Source organism: Xiphophorus hellerii, chromosome 22, assembly GCF_003331165.1.
Source record: "Xiphophorus hellerii strain 12219 chromosome 22, Xiphophorus_hellerii-4.1, whole genome shotgun sequence".
Classification (NCBI taxonomy): Eukaryota; Metazoa; Chordata; class Actinopteri; order Cyprinodontiformes; family Poeciliidae; genus Xiphophorus; species Xiphophorus hellerii.
Window position 1 is genome coordinate 20,861,916 of NC_045693.1, and position 23,769 is coordinate 20,885,684.

General features: G+C 39.4%; 1 protein-coding gene across 11 annotated transcripts; it reads right to left on the reverse strand.

The window, feature by feature from the left end:
- Window positions 1-370: 370 nt before the first annotated feature.
- Window positions 371-23,162, reverse strand: LOC116712695 (pleckstrin homology domain-containing family A member 1-like). 11 transcript variants are annotated; one of them, XR_004337626.1, is made up of 15 exons: window positions 23,031-23,161; window positions 17,577-17,799; window positions 14,290-14,346; window positions 14,139-14,184; window positions 11,545-11,642; window positions 11,010-11,141; window positions 9,224-9,364; window positions 8,437-8,505; window positions 7,859-7,923; window positions 7,672-7,735; window positions 7,418-7,507; window positions 6,143-6,183; window positions 3,763-3,837; window positions 2,075-2,287; window positions 1,803-1,965 (listed from the first exon to the last, which is right to left on the reverse strand). XR_004337626.1 is itself a non-coding variant. In XM_032552515.1 (14 exons), the coding sequence occupies exons 2-14, from the start codon at window positions 17,715-17,717 to the stop codon at window positions 1,734-1,736; spliced, it is 1,251 nt and encodes a 416-aa protein (XP_032408406.1). In that variant the 5' UTR covers window positions 17,718-17,799; window positions 23,031-23,162; the 3' UTR covers window positions 371-1,733. The 11 variants fall into 11 exon arrangements, 6 of the variants coding, with proteins under 6 accessions (XP_032408406.1, XP_032408404.1, XP_032408408.1 ...); XR_004337625.1 differs by having other exon boundaries at window positions 6,110-6,183; XM_032552515.1 differs by lacking the exon at window positions 2,075-2,287 and having other exon boundaries at window positions 371-1,965; window positions 23,031-23,162.
- Window positions 23,163-23,769: the final 607 nt, after the last annotated feature.

Genomic DNA, 23,769 nt, shown 5'->3' on the forward strand with positions numbered 1-23,769 from the left:
TACACACTGAGAAACGAGCAATTTTTATCACAATGTAGAGATCAGCTGTCACTTGACATCAACATGGCATTTTTAGGAGTGGTTAAGTTTGTAGTAGCAGAAAAATGTAGATCTAGATATTTTTATGAATGCTTATTTCTTCCATTTTTATAAATCACTTTGCGTAATGTGATAAATGTTGCCACAACTTGAACCATTTTTTATGAGAAATAAAACGATTGACTTAGTGGAATGATGTAAAGATTATTCTCTCCACAGGAGGGCAGTAGGGAGCGGCTTTATATATAGAGAGAGACAGAAATTGGTATGCAAAGGATGCCTCTACAGATTGGTTGCATTTTCATAAGCGAGACAAGCACAACTCTCACCAGGCAGCACATTTTCAGTGTTTATTTCTTTCAAGTCATCCACTTAATAAATAGAAACAATTCAAACACCAGACTGAAATGGGAGTGAAATAGCTTGAGTCTAGTAAACTGAAGTAAGACAGGCACTTAAAAGAAAAATAAAGATGAGTGTGCATTGTCTAGTAGGATTACAGTGAGTTGTTTGTTTGTGAGGATTTTTTTTTTTTTCAATAACACCGTCAGGTAGCTGCTTAGAATTATACTGAAGGTACATCTGTACAAGAAAAGAAAACTCAAATCTAAAAGCATTTAAAACAAATCTGCCAAGTCACAACAACAAACGGGTCTGTAAATAAACAACAAACACAAACAAAGATCACCTGAAGAGTCGTTGAGATATTTGCATGCAAATGAAGCGAGTGACTAATTTCAGTGTTTTTATGTTTTCTGTGAGGTTGAGGTGTGGGGTGACTCACCGTTTAGTCAAAATGCACACGAGTTCAACACTTTTTCACTTAAAAATGCAGCAAAGCACACAAAGCAAGGCGTACGAAAATGTAGTCTGAAGAAGAAGCTGATTCAGCCTCTGATTTGGTTCTCTATAAACCAAATAGAGAACCCACTAGAGGTGGGAGAAAGAACAAGTGGCAGCTTTACACATTAAGATGTACGTAGCTATAAATGCAGACTAAACTTAAGAGACACTTGAAAACAAAGGTCAGTGGAAGATTTTCAAGCAAGAATACATTTGGCTACAAACATTAACTTCTTACCGTTTTATCCAGTGTCACTTTGTTTAGTGTGTGAATGAACCGGGGAGTCTAGCATTAGTGGATTTAAAAACAACAACAAAAAGCAACTCTAAAGTTTAAAAACCCTTTTCAGACACTGAGGGGAAAAGCTTGTATTGTTCAAAGCTCCCTTATTTAGTTGGCACAAAGTAGTTTATTAAAAAAAAAAAAAAAAAATCTCTGTGCCTACGTGTGTTAAAATAAAGCTCTGACGCTGAATTTCATTCAGAACAAGTCAAACGTGTAGCTTGGCTCAGACCCCATCAAGAGTCCAGGAGTTTGGGTGAGCGCTGGGTCGTCTTTGGCAGACGAGTGCGGGTCGGCGGTGTCGATGGAAGCGCTCCGACGATGAGTTTGTGTTGCAGCTTGGTTTAGCAAACCAAAGCCTGGGTTCACGGTATGTCCTGTTTATCCGACGGGCGGAGGGGAGAAGGCTTTCAAGTCCAGCTCAGAGTCGGTCAGACCTCACTCACTGGCAGATCCGTGTCGTCAATGTCCAGATGTGTCTGAGGCGCCTGGGGCTCGAAGCTGCTCCGACGTCTCCACGGCGACTCCTCGGAGCTCGCCACGGTGATGCTGGCGGGCGGCTGGGAGGTCACTTTGCGAGGCGCGTCTCCTGCAGGGACAGGCGTGCTGGCGGGTGGCTGTGAACGGGGCGTGGCAGCAGGCTCATGAAGTGCTCGCTGTCCCACGCCAGGCTGCGGGCGTGCGCCGGAAGCGAGAGCATCGCCCCGCTCTGGGTTGCATGGTGGCACGGCAGGTACGGGCGCGCGAGGGACGGCGGCAGCCGCTGGGCTGCGGTAGAACGTGGGACGGTTGCCGTGTTCCTGTGGCAAGAAGAGGGAGGCGGGGGGAGGAGAGAGGGCGGCTGCCGTTAGTGACTAAAGAGCATCTCTGCTAAAGGTAGAGTAATTTTAAAGAGACTAGATGAAGCACCGGCAGGTGGAGTCTGAAGCAGCCGGAAGGTTGTAGAAGCTGAAGAGTGTGGAGTTAAGACTGGAGATAGTGGTGGTAGTATTGGTAGCAGGGAGAGAGGAGTGTCAGCGGGTTTGGGTTGCAAAAGGAAATTGAAAACAAAGAGCCTTTGGAAGAAGCAGTGGTTGGTTGTCGCTTAGTATTTCACAGCTTTTCATAGTCACTTTTCAGTCTCTGAAAGATAAACAGGAGCAGGAGAAGAAAGAAAAACACAGCAGAGGCGGTGAAAAGCAGAGAAGTAGTCGCCACTGAGCAGCTGGTGGAGGGTTAGCAAGACAAACATGGCAGCATTAGAGCTGCAGCGTGAGCTTCTGGGAACTCCTGGAGTTTCCAGAAGCTCAAAGAGAACTTCGTCTCGCACAACAGCACGGTGGGACAATTTGTGCCTCTGCAAGCTTTACTGATCTGAAAAAGTTGTTGTAATTCCTGAGAGAGGTGTGTAAAAAGATTTAAATTCGTCTTTTATTGCAGTAGATTAATCACAAGTTGAGGGAAAATCCTCACGATGGAATTACATTTAAAAATCCCACATGAATAAACCCTTGCTTTTACTACAATATCCATTTGTCCAATTATTGGAAATCCAAACAATCGATTTAAAATAAAAGTTGTTCTAGTAAGCAAACCAAGATTTTCGGTTTCCATGGCGCTTAAATTCGATGCAACATTTCTTTATGCCACCGTCTCACAGAGTAAGCAGGATGGTGGGGGGGGGGAAAGCATCTTCAAAGCTCAAAGAAGTGAAGAATGCCATCTTAGATTCCCCAACTGCAGCAAACAGAGAGTGATGGCAGAAAAATACTTCTTCAGTTACATCCATCACAAAAATAGAGCTTACTGGACATCAATTATGGTCAAATGAGACTAAAGAAGGGCTGGGCGATATGACTGAAAAACATCACAATAGTGTTTTTTGTCAATCGATAGATAATTATTGATTAGTTTTTTTATTTTAAATATCTGAAATACTGCCAAACAGGTGGCATGACTTTTCCCGTTTTATCCACAGTTTTCACTCCTTTGGAAAACTCTTAGATGAGCTATAGAGGAGAACGAGTGAAGAACATGGGACTGTCCAGAGGTAAGGTCACAGAAACTTTCTGCAAAATGTTAGAAAAGTTGTATTGTCCAAACCAACAACTGGGTCACCGGTGATTTTGCTAAAACAATTACTTCTTAACCTAAGATCTTTCATCTATGGAATAAGGCTGGACTTTTGTGAACTTTTCACAGTGAGAGTAGGTGGTTGCAGTAAAATGCGAGTTTATTTTAAATGTTTTTACACATCTTGAACAGGTGCTCCAGCAAATTTGCCCAGCACTATTTATCAGAAGAATCGTTATATTGAATCAAAATGTCCGAAAGCAACTTGAGCTCAATATTCAGGAGGATCTCAGGAAGATTCTCACTTTTAGAACAGCCGACACTTATTTGTAAGAACATTTGTAGAATTTTACAAATCTAAAATATCGTGACGCAAATCGACATTCGCAAACAACCCCGAGTGTGCGGTTCTGCACGCGCGGATTCAATGATTAAAGTTAGCATACACGGGTTAAAACTCTACAGCGCACACACACACACACACAGGTACACAGAATCAACAAGTGAACACGAGTCTCGAAAGAAAGAGGAAAGAAAGAACATACAGGCAGCGGACAGGAGGGAAGAGGAGAGACAAGCAGGATGTCACACATCTAAGACAGGTACACAGCTGCAGCAGACTGCAGAGAGAACAAGGCACGGAGGGGAAGAGAAGGTGTGAATGACAGCAACAGTGACAAAGACAGAAACAGTATTTACAGCCGAGCTGCTGGGACAGTCACTGTGCTCTAAGCTTGCGCAAGGTTCACATAAATATATGTACATCTATACATGCAGACATTTACACGTCAGTATAAAAAGGTGAAGACAAAAAAAAAAGAAGAGCCAAAAAAAAAAAGGTACATTTAAGTGAAGATTTCAGCTATCAGATGGATAAACTGCACAGCTTCAGAGTCCTCAATAATATTGAACAGTGCTAATAAAATTATCCTATAGGCCTGGATTTAACAGAGAGAGAGACATTTTTTTTTCCCTTTGGTCTTTTTTAAAATCAGCCATTGGATCTCTTGTTTTTCTTACACAACGACTGCATGTCACTCACAAGTTGCAAGTACACCATATGACATATTTATATTGGACAATCTTTTAAATAATGATACATTTCTATTCGCTGATTAATCTGACCACAGAGGATCCACAACTTATTGTAAGAAAGACAGGCAAAAGAGAAAACAAAAAACAGAGAAAGGAGGTAAATGAAAGAGCATCAAGAGAAGGGGGACATAGTGAAAGGGCTTGCTGAGTTATGGCAGCCATATTTAGGATGTGGTTGGTACTTACACAGGTGTGAAAAAGTATTTGACTCCATATGGATTCCCTCTGGTTTGTTCTTTTTTGTCACACTTACATTTTCACATAAACAAATTCTAATTCCAGAGAAGGACAAATAGAACAAATGGATATGAAGAGAAATTTTCAAATGATTTCAAACGCGATCCAAACCAGCCTGGCCTGACATGGAAAAAGTATTTTCCTCCCAAACCTAATTATGGGTGGCAACAAGTATTTGCAACGCTGTGGGGAAAATTTTGGGCCACTCTTGTTTGCAGAATTGCTTCAATTCACCCACATTAAATGAAATGCCTCTTTAAGGTTATGGCATTTAAATGCTAACCACTCTTTTGTTTTGTCTTTTTCTTCTAGTAGCCATTTAGAGGTGGACCTGCTTTGACCAATGTCCTCACCACTCCTGGGAAAGTTCACCACTGGTTTATGTTTTCCCCTTCCGCTGTGATTCAGCCTTAAAAATGTCCGTCACTGCCCGTGTTTCTCGTCTGCTCTTGAATTTTTCATTATGTCAGGCCAAAATACGTTGCTTTTTGAGATCTTCCGCTTCATGAAGCTAGAAAGTCATTTTCTAAAGGTCTGGTAATAATCATGTTTGGTTGTGAAATTGAGTCAGAAAGTGTGACTAATCACAGTTAGTTTATGAGGTTCATTCTGAAGAGGCGCAATTACATTTTTTTTTTTTTTACACAGGCCTAAGTTGGTTTGGACAGCTTTTTCCCTTAAAAGAACATTTTATTTATTTATTTATTCGGTTATTTTTGTCTGACATTAAAATTTGCTTTGTGAACTGATGAATCTAAATGTGACAAAAAAAAAAAAAGATATTTCTAGAGGGAGCAAATATCCTTTCACAGCAGCATACAAATAAAAAAAGAAAAAAAGAGCACTAGATATGCATTTAGACCTTAGCTGCTCTTATGGTAGCCATTTTCACACATTCAATGCCATCCTAAAAAAACATTCTCAAAATATGCTTTAAAGTTGTACTATGCGCAAACAGAGATGTGCACAACATTAACTGTGGACTCTTCATTAATAAAATATCAATTTATGCAGACATAGCTGAAAACTTTCCAAAGATGAGATCTGCAATTTCATGTTCTTTTTTTTTTTTTTTATTCATCCGTTACTCCTGTGAATTCATTCCACAAACAAGTTGGCCGATTTTAAATTATTGTCAAAACAAAAATTCAAGGAAATGGTGGACTTAAGTTTTAAAACTCAACATCGGCACTAATAGTAGAACAACTTTTAACTGTCAACCCTGAATATCATGAGGGACGATGCATGCTTTCAGAAAAAAATACATATTTTTATAACATAAGCCTTTTGGCTCCTTTGTGCTCTTGCCAGATTCTTCTCCCTGTTCCCTTTCACATCTTAGGCAATGCATAAACCAAAAATCACCCACTGCAGATTTTATAGAAGAAAAAGCTTAACCTGCAGTTGAACATGTCTCATGTTCAATGTGTGAAAAGAGCAAATATCTAACAACCAAAGCGCCAGCCAGTGAGAGGGGGAAGGAAATAATAATAATAAAAAAAAAGGTACTGGAAAGGTGAACTTATAGTTTGCAAGGGGGATTTAGACGAGCTGACATACGTGCCGCTGCACTCCCCGATTCGAGATGTATACCTCTGTATACAGGGGTTCGACAGCCGTCTGGCCTGCCGCATCTGCAACAACACAGTGCACAGCAGGATTAGAGCAGACGGGCTGGGGGTCCCGATGCGACAGGAAGGAGAGAAAGAGAGAGAGTGTGACAAAGAAAGAAGAGGACAGTAAGAAAAAAAGAACAACAGCTAAAGAAAAAACAGAGATGTGGAGCACAGAATGAATCCAGTGTAACCAGGAAGTACCAATGGAGGTACACAGAGGTGTTGATTACTTCTCTGGCACCTTTCAGCTTTAGCTGCTTTTTTGGGACTATAGTAAAAGAATGTCATTTTAAGAACAAATAGTTCTATGTGGTTGTATTCAGCTGAGGATCCAAAATACATATCTTTAGTGACATGCATCATCTGCTGACTGTTTAATAGATGTCACATTTTAAGAGGACACTTCAGTAAAATAATATGGATATGGTTTGTGATTGGTGATGAGGGGGTGATAAAGAAAAATGGATTTACAAGTCTCTAGGAGCACACCGCAAAATTACATCATTAAACACAATCGTTTTTTTGGCTTTTTTTCCCCTTTTTTTGTTTAAACTAAGTGCGTTGCGAAACTGTTCATACTCCTGGAAATTTGTCCTGTTTACAACCACAAATTCTGTTGTAGTTTATAGGTGTTTAATGGAACAGAATAACATGAAGTAGAACATGGAGGAGAAGGAAATGCTTGTTTTTTTTTTTTTTGTTGTTGTTGTCACCTGAAAACTGTGGAAGTCATATGCATTTGTACCTTTCTCCAAATCTTTTGAGCTGGAGCTCTTCAGTTACTAACCTGCTGATACTTTTCATATTTTTATTTGCTAAATCAAAATCAGATCATGCGTGCTTTTCCTTTCGCTTCACAGTGATTCTTTGTGATCCCATAAACTCCCAACAGAAAAATACAATACAAATTGTGGTTGCAACATGACACAATATGAAACAGGTTAAAGGTTATAACTAGTTCTTCAAGGCACAATTTGAAGGCAGGGTGCATGTTTCCACACCAGAACCTACTTTGAGCTCACCTGCTTTTATATTCTAAAACTGCTGCCTCATATGGCATAAATGAAGTTTATCAAGAAAAAACAGGTTAGTTGTGTTTTGGCTTCAGTGAAATTAACAGTTCATGCTCAAGAACGTCCACTAAAAACAACACACATTAGTGTTCCTTATGAGCCGATTCTTCCTACCACTAGATGTCAGCGTAATTCTCGACTTCTGCTTGTGTCCATGTGTCACAGTGAACGGTACTTACTGTGGCAGCCGACCTCCCAGGTCCCCGCTGAGCTACTATGGCCCCTGAGATGGCCTTTATCCAACTGTGCATCTCCACTGGGCTGTCCGCCTAGTGGAGACAAAATTAATGAATGAATTAATTAAAGTGTTAGACGGAGAAATCCTATGGATTGGATGTAGAATCCGTAGTTGGTAAAAGTGGCAAAATTCAAGATTCTAACAGACGGATCTGAGACGGCTGCTAAGCTAATTTTATAATCACAGAAAACACACCTGGATATAAAACGTCCTCGATGTGGTGACGACTTCAAAGAGATTATCTCTCATCATGATGTCACTAGAAGAAAGCCAGAAACAAGTGAAATCAAATTCGACATCTGGAGCCGATACGAATCTGTCTTTATCAAACACAAAGACGTTTATTGTACACAGCGGGAAAATGTCGGGGCATGTTGAATACCTCTGTTTGCACTCCTGGACCTTGTGAACCTCCTTTAGTGGGATCATCCTCAGAGGCTCTTTCTCCTAAAGACAACAAAAAACACCCACAACAGAGGACGAATATTATTATTTGGAGGTATTTTAATAGCATAATTACTAAAATCAATCCAAGATGGTTTCTGTCTGACAAGAAAAATGGCAAACTTTCCTCAAAGCTTGTAATTTTCTTGATTGTTAGAGTGTCCTTGAGGATGTTGATAGCCAAATACACAGATAAACGTGTCAAATAGGGGCTGACGCTGACAAGGACAGGGTACAGGATGTGCAGGTTGTCTTGAGGACAGCTTGTGTGTGTGTGTGTGTGGGGAGGGGGTGAGTTTGTGTGAGTAAAACTGGCTGGAGCTAGCAAGACGTGACAGGACATGTGAAGGCAGTGAATTCCTCAGACTGCGAATAAAACAAGCTGAAACTTGGGACTGAGAGTGATGTTACTCCGCCCATCACTGGGAGGTGAAGCAACTTCACACTAAACATTTTTGCTGAAAAAAAAAAAAAAAAAAAAAAAAAGATCTTCATTTTAACTTGGAAGTTAATTACCAAATCTGACTTGAAGTAGCTCATAGCGTTTTCCTCAAGGAGGAAGTAGCGACGCTTCCAGTTCCTCATCTGGGAAGAAAACAGGTCGAGTTTGTTAGCATTACTTCCAGGAAAATTAAAAGAGAAACGTGTCAATTTGCAGCTTCAGTTGGAACAAAATTTTCTGTATAAACGAAATACAAAGCAATATACTTATTATAAAGTTTGCATCTTACATGAGTGATTCCTTCAGAAAGTAGATCCTTAACTTAAATATCTCTAAAAAGCCACACGTCCAAATCAAATCGTGACTTTTCTGTACTTTGTTAAACCTTCTTCTTATTTGCTTGAATACTCATTCTGTCTTTCGGCTTAAATGTAGGAATGAACAGTCGAAGTGGCAACATGTTTTAGAAAATTGTTTCTTCTAACAAAGCTTCCTATAAATCAGGTTGAAAACTGTTGGATTCTGGTCAGCAGCTCATTGCTTTGGGCTTGCCTCAACATAAGAGACAGGCCCGCTAAACCACAGCAGTTTTAGAGACTTTACAGTCTTTCACATTCAAGGTGTTTATCACAAACTAATTTCTCACTTGAGAATAATTTGTAGGATTAATAACACATAAATGACACTTTTTAACAATGCCCAATCAACTTTTGATGCCAGCCTCTCCCTCTAATATATTAGTGTTTCATTTTTACTCGAAACTTGGAAACGAGACATTTCCAAAATATGTAAAATAAGGACCTAAAGGATTTTTCTGAAAGCCAACATGGAATCAAATAAAAAGCCGTCTAAAGGCCTCACCACGGCTCCTTGCTTCACACAGTAGCCTGACTTGATGACACTCTGTTCTTGAGCTGGCCTGCCCAGGAAGTACGGCAGCTGACCGTGGGAGCGCTGCAGCGCCTCGCGCTCCGATCTGTTCGCACCGTCACCGCCTTCATGCTGGGAGAAAAAAAACATTTTATTGACATGTTAAGTTTAAACTTTGCAACACAAACACAATCGTTATTAGGTTAAATTTGGAAACTGATAAAGTCCTTCACCAAAATATGTGCATACTTAATGCGATATAAAATATTGAACGCACACTAAATAACTGCATTTTTGTTTTACGTTTTAAATGAGCATAGAAAACACATAGTTATTATTCAAGGGTATGAAAGTCCAAACTGTTCTCTGCAAACAATGTGTTCTTTATTTGAAATTATTTATTTACCATTTACCAAAACATTTTTTCTATTAATTAAAGGTTAGACAAGGTCATGCATTTATTTACACCTTAAACAAGAGTCCCTTGCACAAACTGGTGAAACAAAACTAATTATTTTATTTTTCAGCAATATACACCAGTTATTTTTTGATGCGATTTTATATTGTTGTATTCCTGCAAAGCACCTTTGAACAAAACGTACAATTATTATTTATCTAAGCAGTTACTTTAAAAAGAGGTTTAACAAATTCATTTTCTTTTTGAAAATGTTCTGGTAAATGAAAAAAGAATGTTTAGATTATTATCTGAACTGATTGTAATCAAACGTTTTCCAGGCTTCTCACTGGAGTTTGGGAAAAAAAAACAGCTTACCAGTTGGGTAAGCCAGTTTGAGTCAGAAAACTTCATGTTTACTGAGTAAGAGCGCTTGGCAGAGAAAAGAAAAGAAAAGAAAGGAGAAGAAAAGAAAAGAAAAGGAAAGAAGTGTTTTGGAAGCACAGAGCCCCTCCAAAAAAAACATAACATGAATTTCAGAATCAGCCAAATTAGGATCGGTCTTTTAAGAGATGCTTTCATGGCCACCAGTCTTTTGATTGCAACACTTTCATTATCAATGCAGAAGATTCGGGAAACATTTGATGTGTGTTTTGGCCAAACTTAAATATCTAAAAACAAATACCGTGAACCCTCGTTTTTTGCGGGGCTTGTGTTCCGAAAAGAACCCATGATAGGCAAAATCCGTGAAGTAGTTACCTTTATTTTTTACAATTATTATACAACATAATTAAATACTCTACATTGAAACCAAAGAACAAAACCTGTTCTCAGGCCCAAGCATTTTTTAAACAAATATAACGCTTTCTTACAAATAACTACAGTAAAATAATCATTTTAATCATCAATACGAAGTACAGTGGGACAAATTGTGACTCGCGTATTTCACTGTTCCTCTGACTGTGACGCTGCGGCCTGACTTCGCTCTCTAGTGTCTTTTTCTTCTGAAGCCTGTGGTGCAGGTGTGATTTTTTCGAAAGAAGAACATAGTTATCGGTAGTTGTTGTCACTCTTTTTTTCTTCTGGGCAAAAACATTTACCAAAATTTTGCTGTATAACGTATATTTAAAAACCGTAACGTTATTGGCACACAGGTAGAGAAGAAGCGCGGAGACTGTTTAGCCAATCAGGACGCAGAACACAATGCACTGTGAAAAAAAACTGCACAAACAAATCCGCGAAGCAGCGAGGCCGTGAAAGGTGAACCGCGTTATAGCGAGGGTTCACTGTGTTATAATTGTTATTCTCATGTTTACCCTGAAACTCTGAATAGTTTCCCTTTTGAGCGTGTGTGACAGGTTGTTTGGTGGAGCTGATGTTCACCTGGGTTTGGGTTATGATGGGAACTCCACCGATTATGTCCGTCCTGTAGGAAACTTGCTTCTTGGGCCCGACGACGTCTGGCAAAACTTTCTGGTTTTCTGAATTCTGGTGGCTTTCTGACGACTTTGGCACCTTAAGAAAAAAACAGAAAAGTTGCAGATACAGTCGATTTGTAGCGATTAGCTGCAGGTTAAACTCTACTACATTTCTCAATACTTTAGGTAGAGAAAACATCAATTTGCATATGCAAAATCTGCCTGTAGTGTAACATATTTTATATCCATTTCCTCTTTGTCAGGATAGCATTTTATGCAGAACAATGGAAGCAGTCCTTTATCCCAGACCTCAGGAAAACAATACAGCATCCTGTTAGTCATGTTTTGACTCACTTCTAATTCCTTGACAGTTTCTTAATCAGTTCAGAGAAGGAAAAAAAAAGATAAAATATCAGCCAGAAAAGACAGATTTATATTGTCAAAAAGATAATTAAGAAGAAAAGGAAAAGCTGCATGTTTTGTGTGCTTGTGTAACTCACGGTGATCTTGGTGGCTTTATTGAGAGCGATGACCCAGTCTACAAGGTCCTGCTGATCATTGGCCTGAAGGAAGAACTTCCTCATCCCAGCATTGATGACTAACAGATCATAAAACAGGAGTGGGAACAATAGGAAGGGTGAAATTAACTTTGGTTCCAACGCCTCCATCACAGAGTACATTACTACTCCTACAACATCACCGTCTGAGACACTTTGTGAAACATCTAATGGAAATATAAACTAAAAAGGCAAAGATGAAGTGTTAATCCAAAACTTTGCCATTCTTGCACAATAATGAGTGTCAGAACGGAGCCACTGCCCCCGGTGACTGTGGTGATGAAATCAAACTGAACTGAGGGAGTTTCCCACACAGTCAACAAGATTTCCTTGTAAAAAAAAAAAAAAAAGATTCAAGACCCAACAACTAAGTAGCATCATATGTTCAGAGTCAGACTCAAATGAAAAAGAAAGACAAACTTTTACATGTTTTGCATTTTTGAAAGTTGTGAGTCAGAAGCTGACTGCATGAATTCCTTTCTCTTTCCCATGGATCGTTAAGTTGCGCTATTCAAAGCTTCCTCGTATCTTCTGCTTCCTTTCCACGTCACTGTGATAAATTACACTGCAGCGGCGCTGATTTACCTGTCAACTAACAGCAGTAAAAGGCACAAAGCAAACTCTGTGACACAATTGAGATCATTCATTTTGAGCTCCAACTCAGAGCGGAATGACACTTCTCTCTAAATAAATCTGTCCGCTTTCTGGTTAATAAAATTATAGTGTTAACCTTTCTCAAATATGTTGACCTCGTCTTTGAGGCACACCAAGTGTTGAGTAAGTGTTTTGGTCTTTAAAGTAGAGGGCCCGGATGACAAATCTAGGTGTAACCGTCAGGCGACGGATCTGACTCAGTTGTAAAACTATGCACACTGGTGGGAAAACCTGTTAACCTTCAACTCTCATACAAATACTTCAAACCCATCCATGAGGCAATCGGCTTCGAAGATCTCTGATCTCGGTTTTCTAACAATACAACATACTGTTTGAGCACCGGCTAACTTTTCTGAACACCACTGAGTGCCTGGAGGAGCGGGGGAAGCAGGGCTCGTGGTTATCAACATGTGCTGCACAAATGGCCTTTCAAAAATAACTTCATCCAATCTCCAAAGCAAGTCCCAATTAGGATGCTGGCATCCGGCAGAAACCTCAACAAGGCATGTGGCGCGCACGCAGCCGGACAATGTGCACTCACACGGCAACATCAACACGGTCGGCCATTCGTCACACTAATACTTCCTGTGATTGAGTCGGATGGAAATGAAGGAGAGGGACAAGTCAACAATAACAGAAAGGGAAGGTTTTTTCCTAAAGAACCTGATCTGAGGTAACTGAAATATTTACGCAACACGATCATGTTGTCCTCAAAGGTGTGTGAAGTCAAGTAAAGATCTTTGCCGATTTTGGCCGATATAAATTTTATTTGTCTATAATGTTTTTCAATATAGCAGGAGAGTTGCTGAGCTGGCACCAGTGGTGCGACTATTGTAAACTGTGAACTTGCAGACATGACCTGGTGGGCGGGTCTTTTAGTCTAACCTCTCTCACAGCAGGGCAACAGAGCTTTGCTGTCGTCTATTGCAAAAGTCTAATTATTAGACCTTTGCTGATGAAAATAAGATTGGTGGATAACATCGGCTTCAAATTTAAGTATCAGCCGATCACACATTTCCCGAAATTAAGAAAATAGGGGCCGATTTATCGTAGCACACCTCATGGGAAGAAAAGTGATCTAAAGGAAGTTAATGTTCTTGTTTTAGAGAATAAAGTGATAAAATATAGTTTAATGGCACATGAGATGAAATATTAACATTTTAAAGATTAAATAGTAATCTAACAAAATCTATGCTGAGAACATTTATGTTTAGATTAATTTAGCCTTAAAAAAGCAAATTTAGCAAGTGATATGAGCAAAATTTACTCTTTAAAACATTTTTTTCTACTATAGAGTCATATTGTCGTGTATGAATATATATAATCATGCATTAAACAGCAACACATTACATTCTAACATGATCCGGTATTCAATTCATTTACACTTTTAAAAGCTACAGTGCTCTGTCATGTAGCACTCATTTATCATTGCTTGTTCACACTGAACTGACTAAATCATGTGTGTGTGGTGGGGGTGGGGGGGTGGGGGGGGGGGGGGGGGGGGGGGGGGGGTTGCGTACGTGTGTGTTTCAAACAAAGCTCTGCCTTTACACATCCTGAGGACAGACAATACCAGTTGTGTCTGGAGCCACCATTGTCCACCATGCTGGCTCTATCTTAAAAAACCAGCATTGATGGAGCTCTGATTACCTCCAGTAAAGCCTCAGACAAAAATCAGCAGAACAACAGTCTTGTACTGCATATGTAGGATTATAAAGAACATTTTAAAATGTTATAGTAAACAAAAACAAGGCTTGTTTCCAAGACGTATAATCTTTAGAACTTTAGATCAAAATTGTTGATTAAGATGTTGAAAACAAGACGAGTCAACCAAACAAGCCGAAGTTAAATAGGAAGACGACGATGTTTGGTTGCGTACTTACCAAAGCAAAACTCTGCTTTGGGCCTCTGCTTGGTGGCATCACTGACCTAAAGATGGATTAAGTACAAAGTTTCACCTTCGTATTTAACTAAACTATTTTAGTGAAACTGTGTTAGTGTAAAGAAAGTTTCTGATGCTATATTTTCCTTTACCTTAGAGATGTAGGTGAGCTTGAGTGAACCAACACAGTCTGTACCGATGGGCAGGTTCTACAGAAGGAAAGCAAAAAGAGGAATCTTTGCATTAACATGCCTAAATAAAAAGTACAAAAACACAAGACTAATGTTGATTTAAGTGATGTCACAATCTGTTTGCAAATGTCTATGCAGGATCACATAATCTCTAAACCAATCGGATCAGGAGTTACCGACAACTCCCAATCTTTGTTTTTTTTGTAGACCTTTAAGCATTTTTAAGTGGCAAATCTTTAGAAATCAAGATCTAGTTTTTGTACGTGTCTTGCAAAACGGTATTATAGTTTGGGCAGGTTATTTTATGTTTCAAATATGGGTGTTCTGCAAAGAAACAACAATCGGCCAATGCCGATTGTATCTACTCCCGCAAAGGTCTGAAAATCAGCCGCTGTCCCCTTTCGATCTGCCGTTAGAGGGCTGACTGCCAGACCCGTCCACCAGGTCACATCTGCATGTGCGTGGTTAACATTGGTCACCCATCTGTTGCCAACTTAGCAACTTTGTTGATATATTTAGTGACTTTTCAGACATAAAAAAAACATTGTTATTGTCCAAAATCAGAGTCAAAGTCAGGCTTCCCATTTCCACCACAGGTGAGCTTGGTGCACTTGTAGTAGAAATGATCACTAAATGCCTTCTAAATGAGAAGCAGCTGCAAGAGACAGGACCAACTTCTACAACCTCTACATTGGAGAACCTAAACTGCACATCTGGATGGATCAGAACGCAGAAAAATAATCACATTGGATCTAGAATCAGCAGGTAATTTACACCTTAAGGACAAGGAACGCTCGCTTGAAGACAAAAGGTGCACATTTTTAACAGGGAGGACAGATTGTTTGAAAGAGGAGTGGAAGAAGTCATCTATACTAAATGTAAAAAGACAACAGTAAATAGAAAATTTGGCCTCAGATCAGCTTCCATCTTTCTAACACCTTCTCTGCATGTCGTCATGTCTCCCCAGGTGGTTTTTCAGCAATTCAAACCTTGGAACGTGTGACCAAAACCACTCACATGAAATCATTAGAGACATGTTTGGATCATCGGGCAGCAATGAACCAAACACTGAGTTGAGCGTGACTCTCGTAACAGTGGCTCTACTCCTGTCATTTTTCTAACTTCAACTCATGAGCCTTCTACTTACACCAACATTGTTCAGCACTCAATAAGTCTCTTGGTTGAGAGGTGAAACATCGTCAAGAAACGAGAGAAGTTCAGCTGCCTTTACTTAAGCACTGGAATATGTTAAGAGACAAATGATCAAAAAGTCAATTAAAAACAAACTGGCTAACTTAAATGCAAACCGCAGTTGAAAACGGCAAAAGCAAGAGGTGAGTTGACTGAAGACTTTAGCTGTCAAGAGTTGAGTCAGAAATGTCTTTAAAAGCAAAATGATAAAGCCGTGCAAATTTTTTGGTAACATGTTGTCATGTTGTGGTTTCTTAATTTAGTAGACTGCTGCTGCTACAACACAAGAATAGCATTTTGACGTTGACCTTTAAAAAACCCAAACATGTACCGCTGTCAGAAAAAGGAAGAACAGAAGAGGCTACATGAACAGGAAGGACACTTTAGTCAAGTGTGGTACCAATGAAATGCAGTATTATTTCACACCTTGAATCAGACATACAGTAGGTATGTAGCAGATATACGTTTTAAATAACATAATACAAACATTTGGGAGTGACTGAGTTAGAGTCCTAAATTGCAAGAGATGGAGAATCTGTGTAGGGAGCTCAAGCTTAGAGCGATGGCAAGGAGGTTTTTTCTAATAAAATGTAAATAAAACCTTTTTCTATTATTATTTTAGTCATAAACATAAATGATTCATAAACACAAAAAAAAAACAATCAACAAAGGTGACCAAAAAGGGCAGAAGGATAATGTTTCTAAGTCTAACTCTAAATTTGCAGGATTTAACAAATTACCTTCGATATGAAAAAAAGACCTCTGTCCAAAGTATGTGTATTTATTGAGTTATGTAACCATTTAAAATGTATTACCACATTTTCTGTAACAATATTTTCTAAAACAAATAAGTGACGTAAATATTTTTCTCTTCATGCTAGCATTTCACAAATGAGCTCCAAGAACACTATTTTTAGCCTTTAGTCTTAAATTGTATTAATGTTCTGGAGTATTAAATATTTTTGAACATGCTTTAGCAAGGTTTTTGATTTTTCAAAAACATTTTATAATAAACTATGTCTTTAAATTTATAGATTGAAAAGTTAATATATTAAAATTCATTTTAAAGACAAATTATCATTATAGATTCGTTTTCTAAAATGACGCTCTTTTTACATAGTTTTTAAAATTTTTGAAGGTTGCCTATAAATCAAGAAGGTTTTCTTGAAAACTTATTGGTTGAATGGAAACTTTATTTAATCAAGTATTAGACTGCAATTCCGACTTGGTCAATGCCTGGCCTTAAATTTCTGATTGGAACATTTCTAATTGTTGAGGTTGAAGTTTTAGCTGAAAATAAATACCTCATAAAAATCTCTGCAAAGCACGACTGTACAGTTCTACACAACTTTACTTTGGCTGCACGCCATTACCATCGTTTTTACTGCCTTGCTCCGTTACCGAAATTAGGAGATTCAGATTTAACATCATTAAAATTTTAACTTTTGTCAACCTATAAAAAGAGAAGAACTTAATAATTTAGCATTTCTCGTGCACTGCATCATTTAGGGAAATGTTGCATGACAAGGCTCTGACAGATACAAAGCAGATCAAAACCAGCATGAGCGCGCACACACACACACAAAATAAATAAGTAAAATGAACCTCACATTAAAAAAAAAAAGCAGGAGTGTAAGTGAATTACAGCGGTGTGGGCCAACAGCTAAAACCCAGACACGCTGTTTGCCCTCAGTTACTCCTGGGCTTAAAATATGTGCTTCCCAATTCTGTCAGCTAGAATTACATAATTACAAGTTCTCCTGTCCTCGTGAGGCTGCCAGGCGATGGAAACGTTTACCGTACTTAATTCTGTGCTCATGATGAATGAGAGAGGTTGGCTTTAAGTTGTTTTCAGCTGCAGGAAAGCTGATCGTCGCCTCAGATAAATGGCACATGGCATTCGGCTGCTTAAAATGACCAACGCTCCATCACCAGAAACCTTACAACAAACTGCAGCTGCATGAACTGCTTCTTTTTCTTCTTCTTCTTTTTAAACCATACTGATTTCTTCAAGATTAAAGGTAAAGAGCTAAGCTAACACCAATAGCTGCGCTTACCTGAGGGTTATCCATGAACCACACCAGGCTCCCCTGCTGTGTGTCCAGGATGAAGTAGCGTCGCAGGAACTTGCCGCTGTTCTCGTTCTCCTCGATGTCCAGGAAACCACAAATGCGGTTCTGTCGGTCCACATAAGGCATCTCGCCGCCGGGACATTCCCCGGCCTCGTCGGGCCGGGAGCGGAGAAGGAGGAGAGGGGGCGACCGGGATAGGGGAGAATTCCTTCGGGACACACAGAGAGAGAGAGAGCGAGAGAGAGAGAGGAAGAGAGAAAAAGAAAAAAAAGAAAAGAGTGGAAGGAGCGATTTGTGAGGAGGGAGAGGGTGGTTGTATTTCTCCTTCCTTCGTTTTGCATCTACTGTGGTCTCGCTGCCACCTGGAGCTCACCAGGCACCAACCAGCAAGCAGATCATGTGACACTAACCACAGCCCGCCCTTTTATCCTTTTATATCAGCCTCACCCACTCTCTCGTCGTCTTTTTTTTTGCTCTCCTTTGGCCTCTTTTTTTTTTCCTGTAACACTGTCTCTCTCTCTCTCTCTCTGTCATACTTCCTCCGCGCCGTCGCTTGCTCTCTCTTTTTTTTCTCCCCCCTTTTTCCTTTGCAGTCGGCTCCTTTTTCACTTTCCGAGCTCTCTCCTCCCAAATGCTCACTCATCTGATTTGGCAAGCCTCTGTCCAACCCCTTCTATCTACTCCCTGCTTCAGCTCAGCACTCACTTAAGCATAGAGAGAGAGAATAATAATAAGCAGTTAACTTGGTAAGTCACATCCCTAGGGGAAAAAAAACGAAAAAAACCTTTGTATGTTGTTTATCAACAAAAAATATGATGCTCGAAGTGTGCGACTGCTCACATCTCAATGTCAAAGCTCTGTGTGGGTGGGTGCCGAGTCACTGTGGACATATTGTCGCATCAGCCTGTTTAAGCTGTTGTCTTTTTGGAGACCAGGCCTGAAATATGGGACTGATGTGTGTCGGTGGAAGGCAGAAGATAAAGGGGCTCTTTCTCCGCAACATTATGTGCGCTGTGTGGGTGGACAGGGAGAGATGGTGGTGGTGGTAGACGGGCACAGAGGGGACAAAAGGCTTAGTTGTTATGCATGGACTCTGGGCTGTGAGCATCTCGGCGAGTCCCTGCGTGCACCAGAGTCGTCCCGTTTGACACTCAGGCAAGAGAGAAGGGGCCGCAGTAAGAAGCAGCTATCTCAGCACAAAACGAATACCGACTGTCACGAGCGAGGCGGCCGGGCTGAGTAAGTGCTCCTGTGAATCCAGATGCTAGGGGCGGACTGCGGTTACGAAACGAGTTAATAGAGCACCCTATGAGTGAATGGATAATGCTGACCAGGTGTTTAAGTTGAACTTACTTTCTATAAAGGTGGATTCTCTTTGCACTAAAGTAAGATTTTGACTGAAGCTCAACAAGCGTGCTCCCTGAAGTCGGCGCCAGGAGTTTGATGTGCAGAGTTGCTGCCACTCGTGTAAAACATGTTGAAAGTTGCAGGTATGACCATAGTTGTGATTGAGATTTTACTAACAGGCTTCTTTTGACTGGAGGTTATATTAACATTTTGGAGGAGTCCAGTCAAAGTCCCCGACCTGAATCTGATGATGAATCTGTGGGGAAGCTAAAGTTTAGGGTGATGGGAAAGAAGCCTTCCAACCGCAAAGACCAAAAGATAATCATCACAATTAAAAGGGTATAAATTAGGGCTGGACGATAAATAGATTTCATAGATTAATCTAATTTTTGGTTTTCAGGATTCATCTGGACATCGATATTGCAAAACAGAGCATTAAACAGAGCATTTCAACTCCAGCATGGTAGTTGAAATGCTGGAGGCTTCAAACTTCAGTAACATGGCAAATACGTTTAGAGAAGACGATTCCTAAGAAGTCAAAAAGGCAAAAGTGAAAGTGTTGCTGGGAGGTATTGGATCTCTGAGGCAGACGGGCAGGAAAAGCCTCAGGACACCAACAAGCAATTACACAGGCTGGCTCCACTTCACACCCAAAAACAAATCTGGTACAAAGAATCAAAACTATAAAGTACCAAACTGTGAAGGGGACTGGCAGCAACCCCCCATTGCAGCATTGTATGAATTAGTGGCCACATTTCAACCAAGTGGTGTTAATTCAAGAAGACTTTTTGCTTTAAAATAATTTATAATTTGAACACCCAGATTGAAGGTGACAAAACAAGCTGGTCAGAATCCATGGCAACCTACCACGCCAACTCTAGCTTAGCAACAAAAAATAAGATGGAAATATTTTGTTTCATTTGAACAAGTTTCATTTTCCAAAGTGTCTGCTTTGTGAAACATTATTATGTAACTTACAATGTCTTGTTTTTTTTTTTTATACAGACTTACAGTGCAGACATGGAGTTCAGTTTAACAAACCCCATTATTTATTCATTACTAGCTCTAAATATGACCAGCCTTATTTTTTCAATGCCATTTTGAGACTCGGTCCTCTTAACAAAAAACAGGTTGTTGGTTTCCATGGGCCCCACTAGATGTGTAGGCGATGGTGGTTCTTTCCTCCGTCTGACCCAGGAAAGAGTTGGTGCTGATGAAGCAGCCGCGTTTCGGGGTCAGTGTTTGCGGTGGTGGGGACAGAAAGAAAGCATCGGTTTAGAAATGAAAGCGGTTTGATGGAAAGAAAAAAAAAAAGACCCTTTCTTTCCATTTAAGTCTTTCACTTTCTATTTAGTGCACAATCATTTAATGAGTCTTTTCTAGATCAGAACTACAGCCACTGACCTGATCTTAAATCTGAGTTATTTTCACACATCTCAGTATTGTATTAGAGTGAAATTTGAAAAGTCTCACAAAGTAAGCTAGTCCAAATTTGGCTGACAGGGAAAATGGATCAACTCTGATCTCTGGCTGATTAATTGGTATATATAAATATTTCCCATGATGAAAGATGTCACTGCTGTCAAGAATTTTTGTAGCCATGAATAAACAGAGTTTCTGTGGAAAAAATCTCAGTCATTTTACCATAGCATTAGGCATACACTAATGCATTTTTCTGCTTTCTTTCTACAAAGAAGGCTTCTTTGCAAGAGACATTTTTAAAACATAAAAAAAGGTTTCTTTAACAAAAGGAGCATGAAATAAAACGCATTTGAGAAAATAAATCTGCTATACACACACACACATAGTCTAACTTGGAGATAATGCTTCAGGAGTTAAGACATGGATTTGATCAGATTAGTAAGTATCTTGTTTCCACCCAATTGTCATGTAACAAATTCTTTACTAAAGGAACCCAGCCAAGAAAATGTTTGACAACCTGCTTGGTTGTAGCCACATTTCAGACTCCAGGTGAAATTCATATTTATTTTCATGTCTTTTGTTAAGAAGAAAAAAAAAACATAACCCATTTTTGATATTTCTAGTCTCTCATTATGGGCAAACTTAACACTGAAACTTGCTTTTGAGTTACCAACAACAACAAAAAAAAACTAGTAGTCAGGGCTTATTTGGTGATACTTTAGCAACAGTGTTTAAAGGTATTCCTAAAATCATCACAATATTATATATTACATAGAATTACTTGGCTATTTTAAAGGCACTATCCAGGCGTGTATTGCTGTAGATGTTCACTGAGAGTAAAAATAGAGGTCAGAAATCATCCATTTTATCAGAAATGGATGATCTATCCATCATTGAACTTTTGTGAACTGCAGCAGTTCACAAAAGTTATATGATGGATAGATCATCCATTTTATTAGAAATGGATGATCTATCTCCACTGCAGCAGTTCGCAAAATATGTTTTGTTGTTTCTGTACTTAAGGTACACAGAAAAAATCTTGCTCCTTGTGTGTTTTTGGGTTAGTGACATCACAAGAAGCACATGAATCAAGCTAATCAGCTGATTCTGGAACACAATGTTATGGGGGAACAACACATTTCTATATAGTTTCCAAATCATTCGAGTTGCATTTCAGTATCAACCGTATGTGTTTGATCCAAGATGTGGCTCTAATGCCCAAACCATTACTGCTGCTGCTGCTGCAGTGGGTGTTATCAGCTGAAGCAAACATTGACAATTATCAGGTTCAGAGATTTAGCTGGTATCTGTCTGTTTATGTTTCTGTTTGTACATATTTGCAACTTTTAAAGTGAGTAAATATCATGTTCTGCGGATCGCTTAGAAGAGTTCCTGATTTACCAGCGAAGCGGCATGGCACCGCAATCTGAACTGATTGATTCCCCCACCCCTCCCTCACTATAAACCTGTTCTGTCCTGTGGTCATCTTTGTGTAGAAGAAGCAGATGATGCAGAAACATCACTGGGATCAGATCTTGGTGATTTTATTACAAGAGAGCTAATACGGATCACAGAAGATCTGACAGTAAAATCTGGCCATTCTTTCCAAAAACAAAAAAAAAAAAAACAGACAATCACTTCTGAAAGAGAGATCTGATTAGAAACTAAAGCTCCACCAATCAGAGTTTTGTGATTAATGAACAACCCTATTTTGGTAAAGCTTTCTACAGCCAATGTAAGGTCTGAGAACCTGTGTACATTTTGTACTCTGTTTGTCCAGTCTTCTTGTTATCTGTACCTTCTCCAACGTGACGTTTTAACACTTCAATGATACTCAAAGTAGCTAGTCTTGAGTCTTTTTCTCTTAACAGAAATGTCCACACTGAAGAGGGTTGTTACCCTCTTCAGTGCTACCACTTAGCATGGTGGGTTATGAATTTCAAAAAGATCTGATTTTTACCTTTCCAGCTTGCTATCACTAGCAGACCATGGTGAATGTGTATTTGGCATCAGAACGCCTCTCGAAAAAAGCAAACAACAAAAAAAAAACACTAAAGAACAAATGAGGGCGTAGCAGAGGCAATTTACTGTGAAGGCCTTGCTCCCTGGAGGTCAAAGTGCAGGAGTAGAACAGGTGGGTTCAGTTCAACTTTCTGCCCATAAACCACTTTTAACAGAGCAGATAAGGCCGGCAGGTTTGACTGCCATCACAAAGCTCCTTCCCGTTGAAAAAAACAATCAGAATGTCAAAGTAAAAATGAGTTTTCAATTGCAACCAACAAAAAGACTATCTGTCCGTGAGTTTACCAACCCAAACGCACGAAATAGCATTAGAATGAGAGTGAGCTAGTCTTGGTTAACATTTGACCATTTTAGATTACCATAACCCATTGAACAGTTGTGTTAGCAACAAAATGAACAACCAGAATTGGTCCAGGTTATGTTAGCTCTCTAGAAACAAGCTAAATGACTCACAAAATACATCTAATAGTGTAAATGTCCCACCTAAAACTATCGGGAATCTGCTGAGGGAACTGCAGCTTAACGCGGCTAACAGAGATGACTGGGGTTAGCCAGCTTCGTAAAACGTTAGAGGAAAACTAACAGGAAAAAAAAATCTCAGAACCTGTTAAGTTAGTGGCTTTCCATATGACGAAAAACATAGTTTACCTCCCAGCGTTCAACTTCCTACCAAGCGGACGCAGTCTTGGGGTTGTTTAGTCTGTCCTCCGCGCCGCAGCCCTCAGCCCATCTCAACAGATCCAGAAGACAACAGTCATACTGCTGCTCCAGGATGAACACAGATCGTCTGTTGCGAAGATGTTCACTCTGAGTTTGACTGCGCTGGATTAAAGCTGCGACCTAACCGGAATGCATGTGGATAAAATTAGATCTTACAATATGATTGACTTATAAACGTCTTACTGTGACCTCGCTAAAATATTAAGTTTTTCAAGTTTCAAGTTTTGAGACACTGTAAAACTGTGCTATATTTGAATTTTGTATGACATTGAATTATTTTTTCCATCTCCAGAATTTTTTTGTAATATGTTGCATTTTTTTTTATCTATTTTTTTTCATTATGATTTGTTGTAATATAGTAATTATATTACTATATAATTTTAAGATCCTAATTGAAAACAAACAAAAAATGCAATATTAGAAAGATACTTAAAAAGGGTTGGAGTGAGATATCTTCAACCTATTTTTCGAGCAAACGTATGAAGGGCAGAGTGGCAATTTAGCGACCCCTACTGTTTAAAATCTGAAATCACATTAACTTGTCTTTTTTCTATAATTTTGCTTTCACGTTCTTTAACTTAGTCGATATTTTTAGATTAATCAGTAAAAGTACTTTAGTTGATTACACAAGTTTAAAAGTATGATGTTATAGATCAGAAATTAGGCC